This window comes from Enoplosus armatus, chromosome 2, assembly GCF_043641665.1.
Source record: "Enoplosus armatus isolate fEnoArm2 chromosome 2, fEnoArm2.hap1, whole genome shotgun sequence".
Classification (NCBI taxonomy): Eukaryota; Metazoa; Chordata; class Actinopteri; order Centrarchiformes; family Enoplosidae; genus Enoplosus; species Enoplosus armatus.
The window spans coordinates 23,650,773-23,675,029 of NC_092181.1; the positions used below are offsets into that span (position 1 = coordinate 23,650,773).

The following is a 24,257-nucleotide window of genomic DNA, read 5'->3' on the forward strand; positions in this document are numbered from 1 at the left end:
TCAAGGTACTTGATGGCTCCAGCCCCTGATGACCCTGAAGAATATGAAGGCAGAAACCACTGATTTATAAATGTGGGTTACTGTCACATTTATGGACAATAAATCACAAAGTCATGTATGACCTCTAGATAACTGGTATGAGCTAGTCCTAAAATCTGAAATATTTCCTGTGAGTTTAGTTAAAGGAGTGGGGGGTTTATATAAATGTGTGGCAATTTAAATTACAACCAAAATATCAAGAAGAAAAGAAAACTATTACAGCTGTTGCAGTAAGTAACCTGGTAATATTTAATATAAGGGGTGTCATTCTAAATATTAAATCTAATCTATCTCAATTACAACACCAAATGTACAGCGTGTACAGAAACAATGAGGCTGTGCAGCGCTGGTTTGGCTGGTGGCAGCGGACCCGGAAGTGTTTGTAAAACGGTTAAAAGCCAATTGACGTAGGCTAGCTAACGTTAGCTGTCAGCCGGGTTCAGTCATTGTGCAGGGATGGAGGTTACACGCAGAAGTAAGTAGCCAGCCAGAATTTGCACACTGGGTTTTTTTGCTCGCTGTATACATCATGATACCGCACAACAGAGGAAGGACCTCTTGTATATTTAAAATGCACATTCTCTTCTATTCCTCAGTGTTTGTGCTGCTTGCTCGCTAGCTAGCTAGCTAACTTAGGTAATGCTATGCGGCTGCGGGTTTAGCTATGTGTTCCCTTCTGGCAAGCACGCTGTCCCCATCACGCTGACATACTGATGTTAATGCACTTTCCCTTTTTTTTTTTCGCAGATTATAAAGACAGTTTAAACACGGTGTACAGCGCGATTGAGGAGGCTGACTTCCTTGCCATCGATGGAGAATTTTCAGGTAACCGCGTTAAGAGTTTTAGCGGAGATTGTGATTGAAATAACTGTGTGTGTATTGTGACGTGTTGGTTGTTTTTAGGGATAAGCGACGGTCCTAATGTTAGTGCACTAACCAACGGACTGGACACACCGGAGGAGCGATACACGAAGCTTAAAAAGGTTAGCAGAGTTGATTAAGTGCAGCACACCTCCAACGCATCCTGCTTTCCCTCCATAGTTCTGCGGGCGGATTGAACACATCCACATTACTCTTTATTTCATTTAAACTCTTTCTTTCTGTCCTCCAGCACTCCATGGACTTTCTGCTCTTCCAGTTTGGATTATGCACATTCAAGTACGACCAGGAAAAGTCAAAGTGAGTGATGACTGCTTAACATATACAGGATTTTAGATCTGACCTTGATATTTGGGGAGAAAGTAGAAGTAGAAAAGGACTCTAAACACTGTCATCTGCTCATATTAAAATTCCTTATTTATTACAAAAATCATTTTAGACCAAACTGGTTCATCAGGTACAGAGAGAACTTGTTGAGAGTCCATTTTTGGACTCAGCGCCTGGACAAACTAAATGTGCTGGTGTGGGCAAACGGGGCCCCCAAAAGCCTCCAGCCTTGCTGTGTGCCCACAATGTTTTGCTAATTTAGTTTAAACTATTTTTGGGAATATGCAGCACTCCAGCAAAATATCAACTGATGTAAGTGTTTATTCAGATTTGGGTTATTGTGATGCACATTATGTGTTTTAATCAAATTACTACACAACAAACCAGGGCCTGCCAGTATTCTAGCATACAGAAAAACTGAGGGGTTCATAAGAAGAAGCTAATTTTTGCCTTGGAGTCTCCTAAAATGTTAATCCATCTGATTTTAAGTCTTGATGATGAACACATTTAATGATTTTATTTTAATTCCAATAAGCAACAGTTTACTTAGATTTCCCCTAAGGTTTTATTCAAAAACATTTGTCAACTAGATACTAATAGTGGAAGTGATTCAGCTTCTGTGTGACTCGCATGCAGGTTATTGTAATAAACTCTCAGCTACTGGAATGATTTCACTAATCCTTGATCTGTTTCCTGTATCCCCGTCTCTGCAGGTACGTCATAAAGCCTTTTAATTTTTATGTATTTCCGAAACCGTTCAACAGGACGTCCCCGGACATAAAGTTCATCTGTCAAGTAAGTCAGTGTTGCTCTTCAGAGTCATTGGATTGCTTCCGAGTGAACTGAGATAAATGACATTTAATAGTGACAATAATTTTTAGATGGTTTCAAAATGATTGTTGCCTGGTTAGCTGTAAAAAAAATATCATCTTTGTCATTTCAGAGTTCCAGTATTGACTTCCTGGCCAGTCAGGGATTTGACTTCAACAAGGTGTTCTGTAATGGTGAGTACACCACAGAGTGAAATGCCCTTTTGTCTCATGATGTGCAGTGCTTGATATGAAACCTCAATATTTGACCACCAGCTGATTTGAGTTTATAGCACCACATGTCAAACTTTTACGTATGGAAAGATTGCAGTGGATGTTTGGTCAGTTTTGGGTTAGGAAAGCTGGTCCCTGTAGGTCGAGGGTTATGCTGTCATTTAGAGTCACCCCTCCCAAAAATGTAACTGCACATAAAAGCTATGCAGGCTTAGCGGAAACTGCAAACGCTGTGATTGTTCTGGTATACTTGCATTTCCCTCTATAACATTACCAGCATTGGGGAAAGGTAGAGTGTTAAAACATGCAAGAAAACATCTTTTAACTGCTGCTCAACAAAATTCTTCTTGTCTAGGACGGTGAATGTGTAGAGCCACCTTAGACCTCCAGGTCACTACACAGAAGTAAAATTGAGACTTTTCTGGTTTTCAAAGGAATCCCATACTTAAATCAAGAAGAGGAAGCCCAGCTGAGGGAGCAGACAGAGGAGAGGAGAAATCAACATGCTAATGGTGTAGGGACACCATCCTACATCTCCCCATCCTCCTCCAAAGGCCCCGCACACGTACCTGAGGAACATAAAGACTTCATCAACAGGGTCATGTAAGTGACCGTACATATAATACTGTTCTCTCTTTTTAACTGTACGTTCCCCGTTTTGATCATTTTAACTCTGTCTTCCCCAAAGAGAGAAGGTTGAGGCCCTCTTCACTAACTCAGAGAAGACTTTGGACTTGGAGCCATGTACTGGGTAATATAGCCCTCCTGTCAAAATAACACACCTACACTACATTTGTATTAACATGTACATTTTGTATTATATATTATATTATATATATTTTCTTACCAGGTTTCAGAGAAAGCTGATATACCAGACACTGAACTGGAAGTAAGTGTTTCATAATTCTTTTGCTGTTATTGTTGTTTATGTGTCGGTTTGTAGACGATTGAGATTTGTTTTGCTCTTCACAGGTTTCCCAAGGGGCTTCATGTGGAAACCATCGAAACAGAAAAGGTAAGAACATGTTTTGGGTTGTTTTTTTTTAATTCCAACCAATGTTACCTTTGTTGTGTGGAATATGTAAAATGGGAAAATATTAATGCAAGTTCTGTTTGTTTGCAGAAGGAGCGATTCATCCAAGTCAGCAAAGTAGATGATGAGGAGAGGAAGAGGAGAGAGCAGCAGAAACTGGAGAGGGAGCAGGTGAGTTTGGGTTCAAGGTGGATATTAAGTGAGAGTTATTGTGAGGAGTGGTTTGAATATGGGAAAACATAAAATTGTCTTTCGTTTTGAAGTGCTTTAAGATTCATTAGTTTTTGATTATATGTAATATTTTTGCCCCACGCTTTTCTGCCCCCAACAGGAGGAGCTAAATGATGCTGTTGGCTTCTCCAGGGTCATTCACGCCATCTCTAAATCTGTGAGTACCACATCTTGAATTACCTTTTTTCTGTGTTTTTTTTTTTAAATATTTATGGCTCTGGAAAGTCTGACTTGTACCCCTAACCCATTTCATCCAACACACAGGGTAAACTTGTGGTTGGACACAACATGCTGTTGGATGTAATGCACACCATCCACCAGTTCTACTGCCCTCTGCCAGAGGTAAAAACTTAAAACGGATATTTTTAATATGGAGCCTTTTTGGTTGCATGAATCGCAGCTAAATCATGTGATTCATGAATTATCTCAATGTTGTTTTCTTCAGGATCTTCAAGACTTTAAAGAGGTCACAATGTGTGTCTTCCCAAGGTAATATTACTCCTCTTTGTTTAATTAGTTTACTTGTCTTTACAACAGATTTTGTTTTATGCTTTTATGTGGTTTTTGTTGTTCAATGCAATATTGGTTATCTGTCCACTTGCAGACTTCTGGACACAAAGTTGATGGCTTCCACTCAGCCTTTCAAGGTAAATGATCCTTCAGTGATGTAGAATTCAAGGAGTGCTAATTTGTAGTTGGTGATTTAACAAAAAAAGAAAAAGTAAACTGATTGGACATAATAGTTAAAACACAGTTACTCTGTCCTTTTCAAGGATGGAACTGGTATGGGCATACCAGATTAGCCCTAAAAGCAGTGGCAGAATCTCTGCTCAAGTTGCACCACAGTAGCCAGAGCACCAAGCAAACGAGTGGCTCTGCAAAAACTTTATTTGACTTTTGTGTTTCAGGAGTTGATCACAAACACCTCTCTGGCAGAGTTGGAGAAACAGTTGAAGGAGACCCCCTTCAAGTCACCACAAGTTGGTGAGTGAAAACACAAACATTTGCCTGAACCACTCAGCCTACAAAATCCTGCTGACACCTTTTTTCTTCTTTGACAGAAACGGCAGAGGGGTTCCACAGTTATGACACAGCCCAGGAGCAGCTCCACGAGGCCGGGTATGATGCCTACATCACTGGCCTCTGTTTCATCTCAATGGCCAACTACCTGGGTAACGCACACAATCTCACCAATCCTGTTTGCAAATAAAAAAAATGTCTAAATACAAGTTGTTTAACTTGGTCTGCTCTACACTCTCTTTACAGGTTCTTTCTTGACTCCACCCAAAGCGTACATCTCTGCTCGCTCCAAACTAATTGAGCCTTTCTTCAACAAGTAAGACATGCACTTAAATTTACAGTATTTGCTTTCATTTACAGCTAAACATCGTTTAAAAAAATGCATATAATACCTTTTCTGTTATCAAGGCTTTTCCTGATGAGGATAATAGATATTCCCTACCTCAACATCACAGGACCAGACTGTGAGTATGATAATGTAGCACAGCAGGGCTACTGCTGCATTGACTACATGCTTGAAAATGTTGTCACGCTTAAAAGTACCCTGTGGAGTTTTTTAACGCTAGCAGCACCATGGAGCAATGTTTTTCTATTGTAGTAGTATTGAGCACACACGATGCACATTCCTGCCACCAGATTCACATTACTCCACTGAACGACAGTTGGTGGCGGTAATAAAAAAACGTTGCAACGTGCTCGCAAAGGCAGTAAGTAAACAAGTAAACGTGGATGTAAACTGCTCGAGTTAAAATATTTTTAAAAATCGGGGCTTTGAAAATGTTATAAGGAAGAAAATGCATTCAACTTTATCGGGCGCCAAGGATATAGGCGGTGTTTTGATGAGACACACAAAATGTTAACATTACTTGGTTTGGGCACCTTTTTGTATTTAAAGCTGCATTAAGGGATTTTTGACCACTAGGGGGCAGAAAATCTAAACAAAGTCACAGGCCTGATATCCAATCGTCTTAGCTGTGTATGTTAGCCTGCTAGGTGCTTTAATTTCTCAAACAGCCACTTGTTAACTTCAGCTTTTGATTCAGTGTTCATGAAAACACTTCTTGAAGCTTTAAATTAAAACTCCATCTCACCTGTTGCTGGTTATACTCTCTAATCTCCTCTGTCCCTACAGTGCAACCTAAAAGAGACCACGTCCTGTATGTCACCTTCCCAAAAGAATGGAAGACTAGTGACCTCTACCAGCTCTTCAGTGCCTTTGGTAAGACATGGCTTTGCCTGATATCTCTGCTTCTACACAGGTGTGACCTGGTGTTCATTGCTCACTTTCCGCTTCTGTTATCCTCTCAGGAAACATCCAGGTTTCATGGATAGACGACACGTCAGCATTTGTGTCCCTAAGTCAGACGGACCAGGTACAGATAGGTGAGTTTGACACCCCAGCTGAATACATGTGTCATCTGCACAAAAAACGTTGATGCAGTCTGTTAACATCTTCCCCTCATCACGCAGCCATGAACACCAGCCGCTATGCAGAGAGTTACAGGATCCAGACGTACGCAGAGTACATCCAGGGTAAGCAGCAGGACAAGGAGAAGCCCAGCCAGACGGCCAAAAGTTGGGGAGAGGACGGCTGGGAAAAATCTCACTACACCTCTACTACTTCTGGTGGATTTGGATATCCCAGGTACACCTGTGTTGATATACACTGCATTTTTCAACACGCACTCCGTGCATTTACCTCTCACCTTGGGAATTTCTGCAGGTGTGCACAGTTTCTATTTATATTGAAGTACGTATGGCCTATTTTTGATTTTTTTTTTTTTGTTCTAGGGGTTTGAGGAAACGCAGCATCAGTCCCGTTCAGGGAGAGCAGGGGGCCGGCGATACTCTTATTACAGACGGCTGGAGTCACTACTCATACCCGGATAGCACAGGCAGCAAGAAGATGAAAACTGATGGTGTGTGAACGTGTGCGTGCATAAGTACTTTCCTGCTGCAGTGTGGTAACAATCAGCAGGCTTTCCCTTGGAAAGTACTCAGAGATTCAGTGTGCCCTGCAGAAGAGGGCAGTGGCATTGTGAATAATCATCACAACCAATGTAACTAAATCAAGGAACTAATTTGTTCTATATTTTATTGATGGCCACCTGCTGCAGAATGGACAGATCAGATGCATTTCTGATTGACAACATTTTGCTTATGTAGTTGAAATGCAACATTATCCCAAATTTGTGTGAGGACAGAGAAAACAGTAAGTTTAATTATGCATATATGGGTTTTTCTGGCAAACATTTTGCAACATTGAATATTAACGGTAACAAAATTGTTAGACAATACATTTACATCCCATCATTCATGCAGTCTATTTGGTGGATTCATTTGCGGCTCCATTCTGATGTCGTTTTGAGTCTTGAGTTATCACATTTTTTTCCATTTCTCTTCCACTTTTTGTCGTCTTAAGATATGTCAGTTTTCCATCTTGTCAGGGGACGCTTGTGATGCTTGGTGTTTTAAAGATTGAATGTATCTCTCCTAACTAAGTAAAATGCAGTAAATATGCTGTGTAAGGAGGTCCAATTTAGGCTCTCATACACTGGTTGTCATCGTGTTTCCTAGACCTAAGTGGACAGGCAAACGCAGAAGCTGTCGAGAGCAAGACCTCAGAAGGATGGCTAAAGACGGCGTAAGTAAAATGGAGGTGATAATTTGTCACGGTCATCCTGTTTGCTGTGATTTAAGTATGTTAATAGTTGCTGTTCCCTGCAGAGATTCATCAGATTCAGCGGGGTTAAGTCCGGTCCCTGATGAGGAGGAAAGTCCTGAGGGCACAGATCCAGCCAATGATACCGAGGGGACGGTTCCCTGGCAACAAGCCTCAACGGGCCACAGGAGGAAAGGTCAAAAGAACAAGAAAAAGAAAGCTGAAGGTATGTTTGTCAAGCAGATTCAAAGGGTTAATAAGCCCTCAGTTCAAACGGTTAAAAAAGATAGAAGAAATAGAAAAAGACTCTATCTTCAAATCCTGCCTCCATAATCTCAAAATGACTTGCCATAATGTAGATATACAAAATGTAAAGAAATATCGGCTAAAATCAAAGCTTACAGATAACTTCCTGTTTGTCACCCAAAGCATGAAGGAAACTGTTGTCAATACTCAAATGTTTATCCAAACAGAAATAAGAAAGAAATGATAGGAGAGACTTGATCACTTTTTTTTTGTCATGGTAACGACAGATGGGCACAGTTAGCAACTAGCTGGTGAATATAGTGGAGCAGTTATCAGCTAAAGAGAGACCAAAATCACAGTGAATATTGGACTTACATTGATCAGATTGAAACACACAACTCGAAATGATTGATAATGTTGGTCTGTATCTGCTGGATGTGTAAATAAGCAACTAGCAACTTCTCCATATTAACTTTAAAAGGTGATTTTTAAAAAGTCAGTGTTGGGTTCACAACTTGTTTCAGATGCCCCCAAGTGGCCAAAAACTGACTGAAAACAAAGGGAATAAAAACTGAGGAAGGTTCCATAGATTTGATTTACCAATTGGCAAGATTTTAGTATGATTACTTGCAAATCAGGCTGCTGGTGTGGTAAGTGTGGTTCGTGTTCTCATCTTTTGCATGTCTGGCCCTCTCTTGTACAGGTGCTGAATCCACAACATCGCTGTTTGAGGTCCCAGAAGTTTGGTAGCGAGAGGTGTGGAGTGGCGAGGCCACTGTCCCGCACTGAGCTCCTGCTCTGACTCTCATCATAAGCACTTGGGCCGCTCTCCTGTAAGGTTGTACATCACTGGGAGTGTTGCACGCCCTAAATTCATTCGTTCACTCAACAGCTGTGGATACCGTGTCCAAAGCCACCAGCCGAGCGACTTGACTGGACTATTGAAAGAGAGAACACAAGCCATAACGACAGCTGCCATATTTTGATCTTGTACCAGAAGAGCAGGCAACTCTTCTGGGTAACCGCACACATGCACCACTAGAATCTCAAAACTCTAAACTCCACAAATGTTCATTTATTCTCCGATGTGTTCAGACTGGAATCTGCCACCACGGCCATGCTGTCACTTTGAAATCATTCATCAATTTTAATGACACCGTCACCTCCAATCAGTCTTATTTTGTGAGTGTGAGTTTGTGCACGTGAGGGAGATGTACTTTATTTTCTCCGGTCTTTGTAACCCTGTGACTCCGTTTCATAATTCATGAGAGAAAATACCACTTGACAGGTCCTGTAGTTTATAATGTCTGGGTTATTTAGTATTTTAATGCAGTCAAATATTTTTTTTCCCATTTTAAAAATAATTTAGTTCAGTCAACTACCCCAGTTTTATCAAACATATATAAGCTTATCAATGATAATGTGATGTTTATTATTGGTGGCATTTTGATCCTTCATGAGAGGTGCTTGTTTTTTGTACAGAATTGTTTTTCTTTACCTTTTTTGTGTTTAATGTTTTGTATCTGTGTCAATCTGCAACAATGTCAAAGTATGTTCAAATGCAAAAGGTGTAAACGTTAAGACGAATACATTTTTGTATAAGATAAAGTTTAAAAATCCTTAAATATTTCCTTGGAAAGGGAAAAAATTAAAGAATGTTTCTTAGTATCTGTTTGTCTGTTCTGTTCTCAAACTGACCACAGTTGAATTGAGGGGTTTCTCCACACTTTGTCATTGTGCTGTACGTCACATTTAGAGCGCCACTGTTCAAAACACAAAATCTGAAACGTTTAAACACTTGCTTTTAGCAGTCACATGATTATTTAAGGTCCTGGTAAAACCATAATCTAATGTAGTTCATTTAGAAATCATAACAAGTGATCTCCCCCACGGTTTAAAAAAATTACATCTAAGGACTTGTACTATTTTAAATTAATAATTTTATTATTTAATAAAGGTGCCCAGGGCTCCCTTCCTGTTGAATTGAAATGACTTCAGTATTTTTAAACAAGTAATGAATATAAAACTAAAATTTTTATTAAAGTGAAATATTTCAGTACAGTCTCCTCCCCGGCTAGAAATGAGACACAGAACAGAGATGAACCTGGTGACCACAAATGTCAAACATTTTAAAAACAATAATGGTCTAGATTTACACTTTGTAATGATCTAAAGCATTAGGTTTACTGTCCTGAATTAGTCCTCAGTCATATTTCAGTGCAAAAGAAAAACACTATATACCTAAAAGTTACTGAGTGAATGATGAAAAGACTAACATCAAATCAGTTTTAATGGTTCAGTGTCAAAATGCACAGATCCTGTATGATAAATACTCCTCATAGTTAAAAATCTGCATCCTCTTGTTTAAAATGAAATTGTACTTCATAAAATTTATAGTAACATACATTCACCCAACAGTGTTTAATATTGTCTGTCTTTGGGTTCACAGTCACCTCATTAAACTGCTGTCATATTAATTTTCTTCCAGTAAAACAATTTGTATCTGGAAGACTTCAGCATGAGTTACAGAGTTATGTGCGATATCTGACTTTCGCACTCAAAACAGATGGTTAGTTTCCATTAAGAGACGAACCAAAAGCCAAACTTCCAACAATGTTGGCGTATCTTAGGGGGTTGTACTGTTTGAGAACAAGTAAATCATTTGTACCAAAGGCAGATGTTAATTTGTAGCTTATTCCCACAAAAATCATTTTACAAGCACTGTATTTGACTAGCCCTAACCCTAAACTTGCCCTTATAGCTTATAAAACCCATCACAAACAAAATAAAAAGTGTATCATGCAGATGTACAGCTCTCAGCTCTTTCAGTAAAAGGAAGTCTGTGGCAATTTATTGTTTGATTTATTTTCTTCATTGATTTCACGTGGTTCAAGTGACACTCGAGATCAGGCATCATTGGACTGGAAGATGTTTTGATAGTTCAGATTTATAATCATTCCCACACAGGACCAGGTCACTGTTCTCCTCAAGACCCTTGCTTGACCTCCATAAGGCACAAACCAGGAAGGAGGCCATGAGCACTAGAGAAGAGAAGAGAAGGTTTAGAAACACTTAACTTGGGAGCAGATTTTGTTAGACAGTCAGAGTCGTCACCTGGTGTGTCCGAGCAGAACAGCCACAGACAAGGTGCCGTCTGGGAGAGATCTGAACAGCTTCCGCAGGCGGCGGTCCAACTTCCTCATCATGAGATCCATTTCGTGGTCCTACACCGATTACAATTCAATACATCAGGTCTGAAAAAGGCACCAATAACTCTGCTTCAGGTGCATTTTAAAGCTTTTTCACAAAGTACTTGAATTCCAACAAGACCAGGAGCATCATCACTTTAGGTTAGCAGGATAAACTTTCAGAGTTAAAAGTTTTCATCTAGGAAGCAAGATGTCATGAAACATTTGCCTCACAAAGCCAGTTTTCTCAGTGCAAGTTTAGTCTAGAAAATATCTAGTGAGAATTGACTGCGCCTGCCAGCTGAAAGGCAGAACAATCAGTCAACTATGATGCCTGAGCATCTACCAAACAGCTGTCGTCTTGGGTTTTCACACACAACCGCTTAAAGAACAGGGAAAAAAAGCAACCAAGTATATAAGACTAAAGACACTAGTGGCCCCGTGTGGTTATTATGCTCACAACAGAAAACAACATTTCTGTATGGATGGACAAATGAAGAGACAGTTATTCTTCAGAGACTTTCCACTAGTGGGACAAATCATTCAAATCTTGGCCCCAGAGAAAAAGCCATGGCGGCCATTATCTCAATCAGCCTCAGCTCATCAGACTCAGCTCTACGTAGTCAGACTTTGTACTTTAAATGTCAAGCTAACATGGCATGCTAATAGGCTTAATTCAATCATAACATGCTGATGTTTAGTGTGTTAGCATGCTAACAAAGAAAAAGACACCAGCAGACATAGTCAGCATTTGATTTTTGAATCATTTTCACTGATGCCATCAGAATAATTTGAAACATGCTACAATTGCATAAATTATCATATAAAAACAGTGGCTTTACCTGAGCGGTGGCGTGCATGTGGGTCCTCTCCTCGTCTTCTGCTGCTTCCACTGTGGTGATTGGCGTCGTCACGGCAACCCATGAAGGTAAGTGGGGTGGAGTTAGGGATGGACAGACGAGGTAGTTTTCCTTCCTCAGCTCCTCAGTGGAGCTGAGGGCTGCATGTTTGCCCTCTGAACTCTCAAACTCTATCAGCCAGAGACACTCGGGTTAGAGACACGCATACGGTACCACAAGGGATGATGAATAATAATAGCTTTTTACTCACTTATGTGGGCGTGTCTTGAAAGTTTTCCAGGTTTGGCAGGCAGGACAACTCTCTCCACTGTGCCAAAGTGACCAAATGTCTCTCTGACTGTCTCCTCAGACAGTTTAGACTTTGTGGTGGTGGGCTGCAGCCGTTTACCGTTTACTTTAGCTGGGGGAAACCCGTTCGCTGCTGTAACAGGAGTAATACCTGAACATTTTGCATCTAACGTGTGTCCATTGACCTTCGCAGAAATCTGTGTGCACTCAGTCTCAGTACTGGGCTTTAATTTAACAGCATAGAGGTGACTGGTGTTGAGACTGTCACCCATTAAAGCATCAAGAGTCAGATCCAAGTCCAGCATTGACTCATAAACAGGTCTCTGGACCTAGAAAAGGCACAAACAAGTAAAGAGGTTGGAGATGCAGCAGTCTACAAAGGGTTCAACATAACTTTAACTGCAATGTAAAGGGAGTAAGTAACAGAAAGCAAAAGAAAAAGGGGAAGAGAGTTACCTTGATGGACTGTCCGTGCACATTACGTCCATTCAAAGTTTTTAAAGCCAGCATAGCTCCCTCCAGCAGCTCAAACTCTACCTCGGCATGAACCTGGAGAACAAACATTGTCAGAAAATAAAGCCAAGATTAATAACGCACATCCAAACACTTTTACAGCTCTAGTTTAATGAAGGAACTGAAGCAGTAATTATCATTTCTCAAGAGGTGTTCAGTTGTTGATGTGTTAATCTGTGACAGAAATTATAAATAGCAGTTTATTAAATGTAAAATCAAGGATGATACTGCAGGTGAAAAATACCCTGACAGTTGTGTTCAACATTTTGATTTTCCGAACCGGACCACAGCAACGAAACAGCCGTCTCACTTCCCTCTCAGAGAAACCTGCAGGGAACGGCCCCGCAAACACTACACACATATCTCGAAGGTTTGCGCACACCTGCAGGATAAACACACACATTAATCAGTGCATTAAAATAACACTCAGACGCTTTTAAATTGACCGTGTTCTGAATAAATGCCTCACCCTCTGGTACTGCCGCTCGTGATGAGGGGAGAACCTCTTCAGATGATCTGAGAAGGAAGAAAACTGGAGCACTGAGAGGAACGGACACTTGGTCTGTCTCCTGAAAGAGGCCGACACCTGATGGGGATGGGATACAGTCAGAAAGGCAGAGAAGAAGAAGAGAAAAAGAAGAGGAAGAGTTAAAGGGGGGACGGTGAGGAAAAAGAAGAAAGCCAAATAGTGCAGCAACCTATCGCCTCTGATTTGAATTAAAAATACAGCGAACAGATACATATATATTCACCTATAATATAGTCAGTGATAATCAGTCATCTCTTGAACAAAAAGAGCAACTTCATTCATCTTTCCTCTCTTTGTCACTTTAGTGTTCATTGTCAAATTAGGCAGAAATGCAACCAAAGATTTTTCATCAAAACCAGACACCTGGAGATATTCACGACTGAATGGAGACAAGAATCCAAATATCGAACAAATAGGAAAACCATCAAACCCTTTATGAGGACTTACTTGCTGTAAACGCACCACAAATGAAAACAGATCAGTGCATGTTTTGGGTAGAAAACCAAGCTAAGTGTTTGATAAGGTAAAGGTCAGGAGGCAGTAGACGGCTCCTGAGTCAAAGCTTCAACTCCTCATGTCCCACCTCTTTGTCAGAGTTGTGCCACAGCTGACTGGACAGATCCAGGGCGACATCAGAGCGCTTTCCTAAAAAGGTTACCGACCGGCCAAGTGTCTGTAGTATATCAGCAAACCTGCTCAAGAAATAAAGACGGAGAATCCTTCAATTAGTAACTAAGTTGTGCAAGAATTTGTTGATGGGATTTTAATGCTTTCATTAGTGATAGAAGATGTATTGTATTGTAGTCTATCATTTCTGATTTTCTGGAAGGTGTTCAACCTCATAAACCCTTTTGTTGTAGTTGAAATGATTCCAAAGGACAGCTAAATCATAGACATTCGATTAGAAACTTTCAGACAAAGACAGACTAATTTAGAAGAAACATCGGCAAACTGATTCAAACAAGGTCCACACTGAGCAAGTTAAATCTGAAAATGCTGTTGATGAAAAGAAAACAGTGTTTTCAGATCATTTCTGAAACGTTTTCTGTGTCTGAGGAGGTTTGCGTCATTGTTTTTAATAAGCTACGTATACTGGTCCAAACTAAAATGTGAGGTTGTGTTTTTGTATTGATCCACCAGAGTGTGTTTGAAAAGCTCCATGTTTGTGTGTGAAAAATGGAGGCCAAAAACCCAGAGGAAAGATACGACTTCGTGTGGACATGGTCTGAGTAACTGCAGTGAGATTGTGTAACGTACCTGTGGCTCGGTGTGGGACCAGGTGCACAGTCGGTGGACTCCTCCACTATTGTATATCCCCACAACTCCTCCAAATGAAGTTCTACAACCTGACAGTGAGCATACATAGAAAATGTTAACTGTGTGTGTGTGTGTGTGTGTGTGTGTGTGTGTGTGTGCTCGTGCATTAGAAAGTGATGTGTTACCTGACGAGGTCCTGTTTTAATAAAGTACTGAGCCAGATCCAGGGCTGCCACAGCATCCTCAATAGGACTATGACCCTTCTTCTCTTCAGTCTGTATTTGCCTCCTGGGACACAAATGGAAAATTAAATTATTAGTGGTGATGGGAGAGAGATGTAGAGACAGAGAGCGAGAGGGGGCGAGACAGCTTACTTCAGCACTGTCTCGGCCAGGACCTTAAGTTTAAACCTCTGTCCGAACTCTCTCCTGTACAGCAGTGAGGTGTCGATTACATGCTGGTGGATCAGCTGCAGGTGGGACACAAACACAATACAGGTCAAAACTTCTGCTTTTTATTGAAGAAATGTATCCGAATTCGAAGAGAGGCTCTCCAAAATGAAAAATAATATATAATATATGTATATTATTATGTAATATGTGTAATATGTGTGCTGGCATGATGGGAATAAAATTACCTCTGTTTATTACTGTAGTCATGTTGAGATCTTATATCTTAAAATATTGACCCCCAGTTGTATTATCAAGAAATATACTGTGGCAGACAGCGAAGCACGCCGTTGTACACATAGTGGCTACAGATGCTGTAAGCACAACACACACTTCTATCTACAAACATACAAAGCTTCACCTGCCCTGAAAGAACTCACATCTCAACTCTGTCCTGATAATTATATCGTTTCAAGCTGAGATCAAAATGTCAGTAGTAACTCACTTTCAGAGACATGAGGTCGTTGTTAATTGAATGGCCCACCAGAACTGCGTCGCTCGGCAACAACGTCCTGAGCTTCACTTGAACGTCCCGCAGGGTGGTTGTGATTGGTCGCAACATCGCTGCGGTTATACCAGAGAACCTATCAGAAGACAAAAATGTGTTTTAACATTTTAACACAGTGACTGAAGTTGGTTATAAAAAATACACCAGTATGTCTCTTTGTGTGTGTGTGTGTGTGTGTGTGTGTGTGTGTGTGTGTGTACCTGGTGAGGTAGTTGAGGATTCGGTTCTGAGGTTTCACCAGATCGTCCAGCACACAGTTCCCGTCACTATCCACCAGAGAAACACGAGCCAACTCATATCCCTTCTCTGTTAGACACTGAAGCACAACATGAACACAATGATTAATGAGGACCCATTATGCTTTTCCTTATTTTTTTCATTCATATATATATATATACACACACACACACACACACACACACATATATATGTGTATATATATATATATATATATATATATATATATAATGTTAGATTGTTGGATATTCATACTAAATGTTGCCAAGGTTGCCAAATAATGAGGTAAACGTAGGCTTTTAGGGAGGGGGGCCTTAAAGAGACCAGAGCTCAAACGGCTTGTTTCAGACAGAGGGTGAACTGAGAGACTTTGCTGAACTGTGAATCAAAAGCTAGCAAAGCTACTTTAGTGGAATCACAAAATGAATATATAGAGCTGGAAATGAGCATAATAGCTCCCCTTTAACTGTCAGGATAGAAAACTTGGAATAAGTGAGGAGTATATGTTAGATACTGGGTTTAGTTGGAGGTCATAAAGAACACAGTTATTTGCAGGGTGAAAGATGAGGTGGTCTGACAATTTGAGTGCTTAAAAGTGATGTAGCTCGTTCTGTTTAGTGGTCAAATCTGTCAAATCGGACGACCAGTAACATAAATATGATTAAAATTAAAGTAGCATTCTGTCACTTAGAAAAAAGCTATTAAAACCAATAGATAGAATAATTGTAATGCATGACACATGAATTTGTCATAATATATAGTGCAGTATTGATTGTTTGAAACGGCATAACTCATTTCCACAATGGAAAGTGGAAATAAAATATATAACTGAGAGCCTCTCACCATCTCACAGTCCAGGCCATACAGAGGGCTGTTGTCAGTCACGCAGTCAACACAGTCTGTGCAGAGGAAGTCCTCAAAGCCTGGCATCCCTGTGTCAAAAGGAACCAAAAAAAAAGGTTGTCATAGTAGATAAGACTAATAACACTGGCCTCATGTTTTAGTGAAACAGGGGGGAAACAATAACATACAGTATGCCTGCTGAGATACAGTCATGAGCAGAAGACCTTCATCGGGGAGAGACTCACCTTTGACAGGGTAGTGTCTCTTGATCATCTCCTCCTGGGTGAGAACATACGCCGTCAGTCCTCTCCTCTGTGTCCCAAACTTGGTGATTACTGGGTGAGTCATCAGTGCTGGAGCAGCGCACAATAACACACACACACACACACACACACACACACACACACACACACACAGAATTAAAAACAGGAGCAAAAAAACTGAGAGAAAACAAAACTACAACAGAAAGATATAATATTTTTTGACTAAAAGCCACAATGTAATAATGTGATGTTTGATCATTTGATAGTCAAATGGAATGTGGATATGAGGCATTCATTGTTCATTTTATCTCCTACAACAGTTCAGAAAAACATTTAACTTCACGGCAGCCTTTAAAAATGAGGAAAGGGCCAAGTCATGTGAGCTACATCATAATTTTTTTGACATACCTAGTCTGGTGTTATACTGATAATGTATTCATATATTGCCAGGGTCTACACACACTCAGAACATATCCACACACAAGTCTCACCTTTGTGCAATTCCCTGCTTTCATTGTGTCTTTGGGAAAGAGACGGACCATCCGATTCAGGGACTTCACTGCTGAAGATCCCTGAGGCCAGGTCAGTAGATGATGATGGAGTAAAGGTGACCCTCTAATCCAGCCAGATAAAAAACAAGGAGCAGTGTTAACCTAAAGCACTAACACTGAATATAATGTTTCACCTCTGGTTACCTACAGTGGTGTAGTTGGTCCTGAGGTGTCGCAGGGTGAGGTAGTGTTTGTAAAAGTGACTCTGGGTCACGCCCTCCACGACCACCACATTTACAGCTTTAATCCTCTTCTGATGGAGAAGACGACACCAACTACAAGAGACACAGGGGAAGGCAGAATACAGACAATTGAGAAAGTATGAGTGGTGGAGTCTGCAGCACTTAATACTTAAAATAGATCATTTGCTAGAGCAAGTATGTTATAGAGAGATATTTGATGAGAGTTGATAACATCTTACCACCAAAGTCATTACCTTGGCTGTTTAATACCAACTGTTTTCCCCAGAGCGGCATAATGAAGCAGCTCTGTCAGCTCATTCAGTGTAATTGGTTGTTGAAGGCGGTCGAGCGGCACAGAGATCCTCGGTGAGCGGGAGGAACGTCCACACTCCAGCGCCTCCTCACCTTCCTGCACAGCTTTTAATCTCTTGGCCTCCTCTTGTGCGGTGGGTGTGAGGTTCTTTCTTTTCTTTCTGTTACATGTTGCTGCTGCTGAGGGAGGCTCCATGTTCAAGCTGATGTTTCTACTGGGAAATAAAAAGGTATTTGAAATGACTGGCTGTCAAGTGTAAACTCTATCATGTGAGCAGAAGTTAATGTACGTCTAAGATTTACACATGTTCCTCTTTGAATTTGTTTCGTTTTATTTGTATCGAAGCTCATTACTTTTTGAGTACTAACCAAAATGTGTCAATAACTTTGAATATCAAAAACTGTCAATTATTGAAAGTTGGCATTGATTGTTTTCCTAAATAATTCCTCATTTAAATAATCATTTTTGACTGTATTTTCGACGCTTGCTGCTTTGTTCTGAGACAAAATAAACAGTGAGATAAGATAAAATAAGATAATCCTTTATTAATCCCTCAGAGGGGAAATTTGCATTGTTACAGCAGTATACAAGACAGTGCAATAGCAGAGACATAAGTAAGAAACATCAAGATATAATAAATAAAAACAATAAAGACCATTACAAAAAAGCTTCTAAAACTAAAAAACAGCTATAATTTACAAATTCACAAAACAAAAGAAAGAAAGGTAAAGGAATTATACTGTATTGCACATAGAGAGATCCTCAATGTGAGGTACCGAAACAAGTAATGTTTTAGTAGAAATATCAGGTGACAGTTCATGTTATAAACTCCAAATTATTTTAGAATAACATGCTGGGGATTTAGGTTAATTATGATTACTTACAGTGATTATTGGGATAAGTAGACTGACTTAAATTACGGTGCTGTTGTTGGGCTACTTTATCCCATTATGATGATGGGATGAGTATAATAAAAGCATATCTAGTGACTGTAAGATAACGTGTTTGCTCTATTTGTGCAGCAACTGTCACGTCAATAAAGTAAGTTTCAGCTTTATCTGTAGGTGCAGATGAATTCATTGGAACATCGAGTGTCCTGATAAGCAGTCACATCCTAGTACAGTGTCTTTGGTACTTTCCACATTAAACCAGGGAGGCTGAACTTTTACATGTGAGCAAAGACACTTGCCGTGTCAAATTAAAGTCACTTTAAATGTCTCCCCGTTCAGGTGAGCAGTGGTTTAACTCCTCTGAGAGAGGTTCTGGGGTCAGTTACACAGGAAACACTACACACCTAGCTAGCTAACACTTTAAAAATAATTTACACAAATACATTTATAATGTAGGAGTGTTTATAAGTTCGGCATACGCGTGGGAATAGTAACGAGAATAAATATGTGTAAATACCAAATGTTACTGGTCCTGTAGGGTCCAACTTCAATTTCTTCTACCACTGGTAAGGGCTAAAAACACATGGTTAAAGCACGAGTACTGCTGCACGTTACAGTATACACTAATGTCTAGTAATAGTAGAACTGCTTCCGGTTTGTCACTTTAAAAATAAACTCCGTATTGGCTGTCGTAATATCTTTCAGTCAGTGAAAGTAGCTAAAATTGCGTAAATTTGACCGTGTTTAGTCTGACACGTTACACATTACAGATCAGACTGACGCCATGTCAGCATATCTGTTTTTCATTAGGGTTGTCTCATATTATTAAATCCATTTTAAATACAGTAGTCCATGCTTTTGTTTTGAAGAGTAGACTGTATGCCCGGAAGTGCAGTTGGTTTAGTTTTGATAAACTACGCAATTTCCATGATCGACTATTTCTTTCTGCAGTTGATTTCAATGACTAGCAGCCCCAACAAATCAAGCTCAGACTGCTGGATGAACATTTAAAAAACCAGCGCGATTTGATTTGAAGTGGCAAGACCCTTTTAAAGTTTCAGTTTTTTAGTACAGTTAGTTGCCCAAATTCAAGTCATAGCTAACGTTATGTCTACAAGGAAACTGGCTAAGTAAGTGACTGATTAACCATGAGCCTTTAGCGTAAGCTAAACAGCTAACGTAGCTAAATAATAAAATGCGAGGGACAACGAAACATTTTGTATTGTAATAGCCTTGAACGTTAGTTCATGTTCATGTTAATGAAAGTAGCTAGGTTATACGTTTGTGTGACGTTGAGTGTTTGAATGTTGTTTTAAAATGTAAGCTATTTGTAAATGGTCAGCAGTACTTTCCCCTTAGATTTGGCAAAAACAAATTCGGGGCTAAAGTTCATGTTAGATTTAACGTAAGTTACTGCATTTATAACAGAGGCTCTTCAATCCCTTCCTGCTTCCGCAGAGAACTAGGATTACTAAAGCAGCGGAGTAAATCCTCTAATGGGTTAAAGACATCATTGGTATCAAGTAAGTATGATTATTTGAATTGATAACGTGTCTAAATTACAGAGAGTTCATGTTTAGACTTTATCCCCTTGTCAGTACATTTTCACACTGGATTATGCTGTTACAATTGCGACTCTATAATACTGTATGTTTTCTTTCAGATCAAATATTTTCATACCTGATTGTGATTGATTTTGAGTCCACTTGCTGGAGAGAGAAAAACAACTACAGCCAGGAAATCAGTAGGTAGCCCTTTACCTGTTACCTGTGACCTGTTATTCTTTTTAGCCCTTATAGCTGATGACACCTTTCCCTCTGTCCTGTCTTCCTTCTATGCAGTTGAGTTTCCTGCAGTTCTGCTGAACACGTCCACAGGGGAGGTCGAGTCTGAGTTTCATACTTATGTTCAACCCCAAGAGCACCCCACTCTGTCCGAGTTCTGCACTGAGCTCACCGGGATTACACAGGTGTCTGTGTATAGACATAAATATACTACAACAAACATACCAGTGCACTTTCTGATGCTGTGTACTGTATATATTTTTATATTACATCTGACAGCTTCATTTCTCTGTCTCACAGATGCAAGTTGAGGCAGGGATCCCCATTCAGATCTGTCTTTCTCGGTTCAGCCGCTGGCTACAAAACCTGCAGCTCGATATGGGTGTGGTCTTTCCAAAAGGACAACAGATATCTTCTGCATCTTCACCTTCTCAAAAACTGTGTACCTTCCTCACATGGTCAGGTAAACGTCTATTGCATTGGTCTTCACCTCTTATGTTAACCTTCAGTTACCATAAACACAACACACCGGTCTCTGCCTTAGTTAAAGGCACTAAATATCAACTAGCATGCCATTTTAATCTTCAAACATTACAAACCTTGTACAAGAACACTGAATTATTTGGCTCTATAGCTCCGTTGCATTATGTTCAATGAAAATAAAATCGAAATAGTATGGTTTATTTTCGCCTTGTTGGAATTTTTAAATAATAAGTGGAGAAACGCATTGTTAATTTGAATCTGTGTTGCGTATCAGACTGGGATCTTGGAGTTTGTTTGCAGTACGAGTGTAAACGCAAGCAGCTCCATAAACCTGATGAGCTCAACAGCTGGATTGACCTGAGAAGCACCTACAGGGTAAGCAGGCTCACTTTGTCTTTACACCTCTGTTCTCCTTCATGCAATCTCACTCATGCTTATGGCTGTACCTAGCAGTTGTTTATAAAAGTCTATAAAATGAATTACATTTTATAGTTATGGCAAATTCCCATCTTAAGTTTCCAGAGCCCAAAGTAAAGTGTTCAATTTGCTTATTTTGTCTGACCAACAGTCCAAAAACCCCAAAATATTAGATTATTAATAACATGAAACCAGGAAAAGCATCAAGTTGTCACATGTCACAAGAAGCTGTAACCAAAAACAAATATTCACTGATAAGACTTTGTCAATTAACTAATCACTTGGACTAATCATTTCAGCACTACACGTGTAGTGATTAACTCACGTTTTTTTTTTTGTCTTTTTCAGCTGTTTTACGACCGGAAACCCAAAGGCCTGAATGGGGCTCTACAAGATCTAGGAATACAGTTTTCAGGGAGAGAACATTCTGGTAAATATAAAAACAAAAGTTCTTTTGTCAAAATAAATCTAGAAATGAAGACAAATCTAATCCTGTGGGTCTTGTTTTTCCTCTGTCCTCAGGTTTGGATGACGCCCGAAATACAGCTCATTTGACAGCGAGGATGATGAGAGATGGGTGTGTGATGAAGATCACTCGGAGCCTGGTGAGGGTGAGTGGCCGTCGTCCAACGATGCATCCCAACTCCTAAATCCCCGGCCCCCCTCTGTCTCCCCACGCAAAAAACCTGTCACGGATGATGACTATATGAAGGTCTTCGTGGATGAAGCTTGTTTGGTTCAGAAAGATCCTGCGTTTAGAGTTTTTAAGTTTGTTGTGAAGCTTTTTTATGTAAATAAACAAATATATAACTGGACTGTTGCAATATCACAAACACTGATATTTATGCCCTTTACGTGGTCCGGTTTTTAGACTTTTGTGCTGGTGACATGTAAGATATGAAATAAATCTTTCTGAAAGTAAACATGCCTATACAGTGTAGAACCAATGACTGCTGACACTTTATCTGACAATACAGTTTCAAGAAAAATTAGGAATGGGTGTTATGTTATGAGTTACTGATTATATCCCTCATCTTATCTTCTTCTTATAGGCCCCGTTAATGGTCAAACCCATGTTTGGAAACACAACTGCAGACAACAAGGAAGTACAGTCCAACACTGATGAAGAGGAAAACACATCATCCAAGATTCCTGCCAAATCATGTTCAGAGAACATTACAAGGGATTTGGACACAAAGGAGAAGTCGAGTTCACTTCAGGAATCTGTTCAAATCTGTCAAAGCCTGATCTCACCAAAGACACTTCTGAATGGTACAACTACGCCACCATGGGGACGCAGCAGGAACTCAGTTACAGCAGAGGCTGTCACTAATATTTCCTCCTCAGTTCGGATAAAGTCACCTCACAATAATAACAACAGCCTTGTTCTGTGTCTTACTACTATGGGCTGCCTTTCAAATCTGCCTCAGACAAACCAGCCCTCAAAAGCAGGAGTAACAGTCGGACTCATGGAGGAAGAGGAAGGTGCAGAACTTTTAGTGGAGATAGAGGACAGGTGTGGTTCATATGATGATCCGGTGCTGGAGGGTGACGATGACATCGTCGTCAGTGAAACGGAGAGAGGATTTGATGTTGTATCAGATTTTGACAGCGAATGTCATGTGTGGGAAGAGCCTGATAATACACATTCACCAGGTGGTCGGGTCACATTAAGGGACAATACAAGAGAAACGGTGAGTGTTGAAAACAACTTCAAAACTCAAAAGATGACCAGTGAGTCATCAACGATGTCTCTATCTGCAAAGAAGATGACATCCCATGTTAATATGTCTAAACGTGTGAATGAAATCAGGCTGCACTCAATGATCTCAGAGCCAAATGCTTATTTTGCTGTTCCTAAAACTCTGGACTCCAAATCAGATCAGCACAAAACAGTACTTAAAACCTCTGTACAAGTACGAGAAAGGTCAGATGGGCCCCAGAACAACTCTAACACAAACACACCCTTTTCATTCAGGCACAAATCCTTCATGCCAGAAAAGACCTCCACCCCTTACACCTCATTCGCCAGGCCCAATGCAGTCACCACACAACACACAAAGCACAAAGAGACTCTAAAATCTTCCTTTACCATCTTCACGGACCCAGCAGAGCCCTCCCGTCCGGCCTCATGTGGCTCTTTTTGGTCCTCCAAGAATGCCCTCTCCTCTTTGTCAACCAACACACTCTCCTCACGTACCAATCGTTCCTCCATTTCTGTGACAACAAAAGGAGGACAGAGGATCACATCCCCACTGTGTGCGTGTGGCCGTCGTGCAAAGCGCCAGGTCGTGTCCAACGGTGGTCCGAACCACGGGCGAGGGTTTTACTGCTGCCCGGTCCGCCGGTCGGGCAGCGGAGGCAGGATCCAGAAGGGATGCGAGCTCTTCAAGTGGGAGTCAGCGCTGATGAAAAGCAGTTCAGTGGCCTCTCCTGCTGTCAGGTCCTCTGTCTCACTCTGTCACATCAACTCTACTCTAAGCGTTGGTCCCCAGAAGTCAGCAATAAGAAAGAGTTATTAACCTGTTGGAGAAAGATCGCTGAGCTTGTGTTCTTCCTCAGTCACATAGACTTTGTGATGAACAGATGACGCTTGAAGACGAGCTGCCACAACCACCGGGGAAGTCTCTTTTTATGAACTATGACAAAAGTGTAACAAGCATTAATGAATAATGACAATTAACTAATGAAATGAGGTAATATGATATTATAGATATGGATTTTGTTGAAAAAAATATCAATCAATAATGAACATGATGATAAACTTCATCTTATTTATTGTATTTTACAGTAAATATAATGTTATGGAAATGTGCTTTGGAGATCAAATGAAATGTTAAATAAAATAACGTGACTGTTTTAGTCATGACACCATGTTGTAATCATTTACCTTTTCACTTTTTTGGCAAGATGGTTTTTATCAGTGGTGGAAGATGTAAACTTTTACTTAATAAAAATAAAATTCCTGCATTCCAAATCTTATTTAAGTAAAAGTATTAGCATCAAAATATACTTAAAGTACCAAAAGTAAAGGTACTCATTATACAGGATGGCCCAATTCAGAATCACAGATATTATATCACTGGATTATAATTAGTGTGATGTATTAATGTGTAAGCATCACTTTTAATGTTGCAGCTGGTAAAGGTGGAGCTAATGTAATTGCTTCATATAGGCTACTACTGGGTTGCTTAACCTTTAATATTTTTTTGTTTTAAATAG

General features: G+C 40.2%; 3 protein-coding genes across 3 annotated transcripts; 2 read left to right on the plus strand and 1 right to left on the minus strand.

Annotated features, from left to right (window-relative positions):
* The first annotated feature begins 456 nt into the window (after positions 1–456).
* Positions 457–9,063, plus strand: parn (poly(A)-specific ribonuclease (deadenylation nuclease)). Its single transcript, XM_070916028.1, has 26 exons — positions 457–514; positions 787–864; positions 943–1,022; positions 1,151–1,218; positions 1,959–2,040; positions 2,189–2,249; positions 2,723–2,891; positions 2,977–3,039; positions 3,139–3,177; positions 3,261–3,303; positions 3,412–3,492; positions 3,653–3,709; positions 3,817–3,894; positions 3,998–4,041; positions 4,157–4,199; positions 4,461–4,536; positions 4,614–4,724; positions 4,819–4,888; positions 4,981–5,036; positions 5,705–5,791; positions 5,881–5,955; positions 6,043–6,217; positions 6,364–6,491; positions 7,150–7,216; positions 7,300–7,460; positions 8,184–9,063. The coding sequence occupies exons 1-26, from the start codon at positions 496–498 to the stop codon at positions 8,228–8,230; spliced, it is 2,058 nt and encodes a 685-aa protein (XP_070772129.1). The 5' UTR covers positions 457–495; the 3' UTR covers positions 8,231–9,063.
* Positions 9,064–9,546: 483 nt separating this feature from the next.
* LOC139301400 (RNA exonuclease 5-like) lies at positions 9,547–17,656 on the minus strand. The gene is made up of 18 exons (XM_070924787.1): positions 17,403–17,656; positions 17,115–17,241; positions 16,907–17,030; positions 16,398–16,505; positions 16,153–16,241; positions 15,273–15,388; positions 15,010–15,148; positions 14,490–14,584; positions 14,301–14,403; positions 14,116–14,204; positions 13,442–13,550; positions 12,799–12,915; positions 12,574–12,711; positions 12,273–12,365; positions 11,779–12,145; positions 11,511–11,698; positions 10,595–10,704; positions 9,547–10,521 (listed from the first exon to the last, which is right to left on the minus strand). The coding sequence occupies exons 1-18, from the start codon at positions 17,654–17,656 to the stop codon at positions 10,467–10,469; spliced, it is 2,421 nt and encodes an 806-aa protein (XP_070780888.1). The 3' UTR covers positions 9,547–10,466.
* Positions 17,657–19,458: 1,802 nt separating this feature from the next.
* eri2 (ERI1 exoribonuclease family member 2) lies at positions 19,459–23,557 on the plus strand. The gene is made up of 9 exons (XM_070925813.1): positions 19,459–19,481; positions 19,810–19,874; positions 20,015–20,095; positions 20,193–20,320; positions 20,436–20,598; positions 20,893–20,993; positions 21,384–21,465; positions 21,558–21,646; positions 22,088–23,557. Exons 1-9 carry the CDS (start codon positions 19,459–19,461, stop codon positions 23,555–23,557), a joined length of 2,202 nt encoding a protein of 733 aa, XP_070781914.1.
* The last annotated feature ends 700 nt before the right edge of the window (positions 23,558–24,257 follow it).

What these genes read in the sequence shown, in the direction of transcription:
- parn (XM_070916028.1), top strand. An exon ending in GACTTCATCAACAGGGTCAT is followed by an intron (nt 2,892 to 2,976) that starts GTAAGTGACCGT and finishes TCTTCCCCAAAG; the next exon opens with AGAGAAGGTTGAGGCCCTCT. An exon ending in CCAGCTCTTCAGTGCCTTTG is followed by an intron (nt 5,792 to 5,880) that starts GTAAGACATGGC and finishes TTATCCTCTCAG; the next exon opens with GAAACATCCAGGTTTCATGG.
- LOC139301400 (XM_070924787.1), bottom strand. Translation starts at nt 17,656, where the DNA reads ATGGAGCCTCCCTCAGCAGCAGCAACATGTAACAGAAAGAAAAGAAAG. An exon ending in TGTTGAACACAACTGTCAGG is followed by an intron (nt 12,366 to 12,573) that starts GTATTTTTCACC and finishes TTTGTTCTCCAG; the next exon opens with GTTCATGCCGAGGTAGAGTT. An exon ending in ACATGCACGCCACCGCTCAG is followed by an intron (nt 10,705 to 11,510) that starts GTAAAGCCACTG and finishes TAATCGGTGTAG; the next exon opens with GACCACGAAATGGATCTCAT.
- eri2 (XM_070925813.1), top strand. Translation starts at nt 19,459, where the DNA reads ATGTCTACAAGGAAACTGGCTAA. An exon ending in TACCTTCCTCACATGGTCAG is followed by an intron (nt 20,599 to 20,892) that starts GTAAACGTCTAT and finishes GTTGCGTATCAG; the next exon opens with ACTGGGATCTTGGAGTTTGT. An exon ending in ACCTGAGAAGCACCTACAGG is followed by an intron (nt 20,994 to 21,383) that starts GTAAGCAGGCTC and finishes TGTCTTTTTCAG; the next exon opens with CTGTTTTACGACCGGAAACC.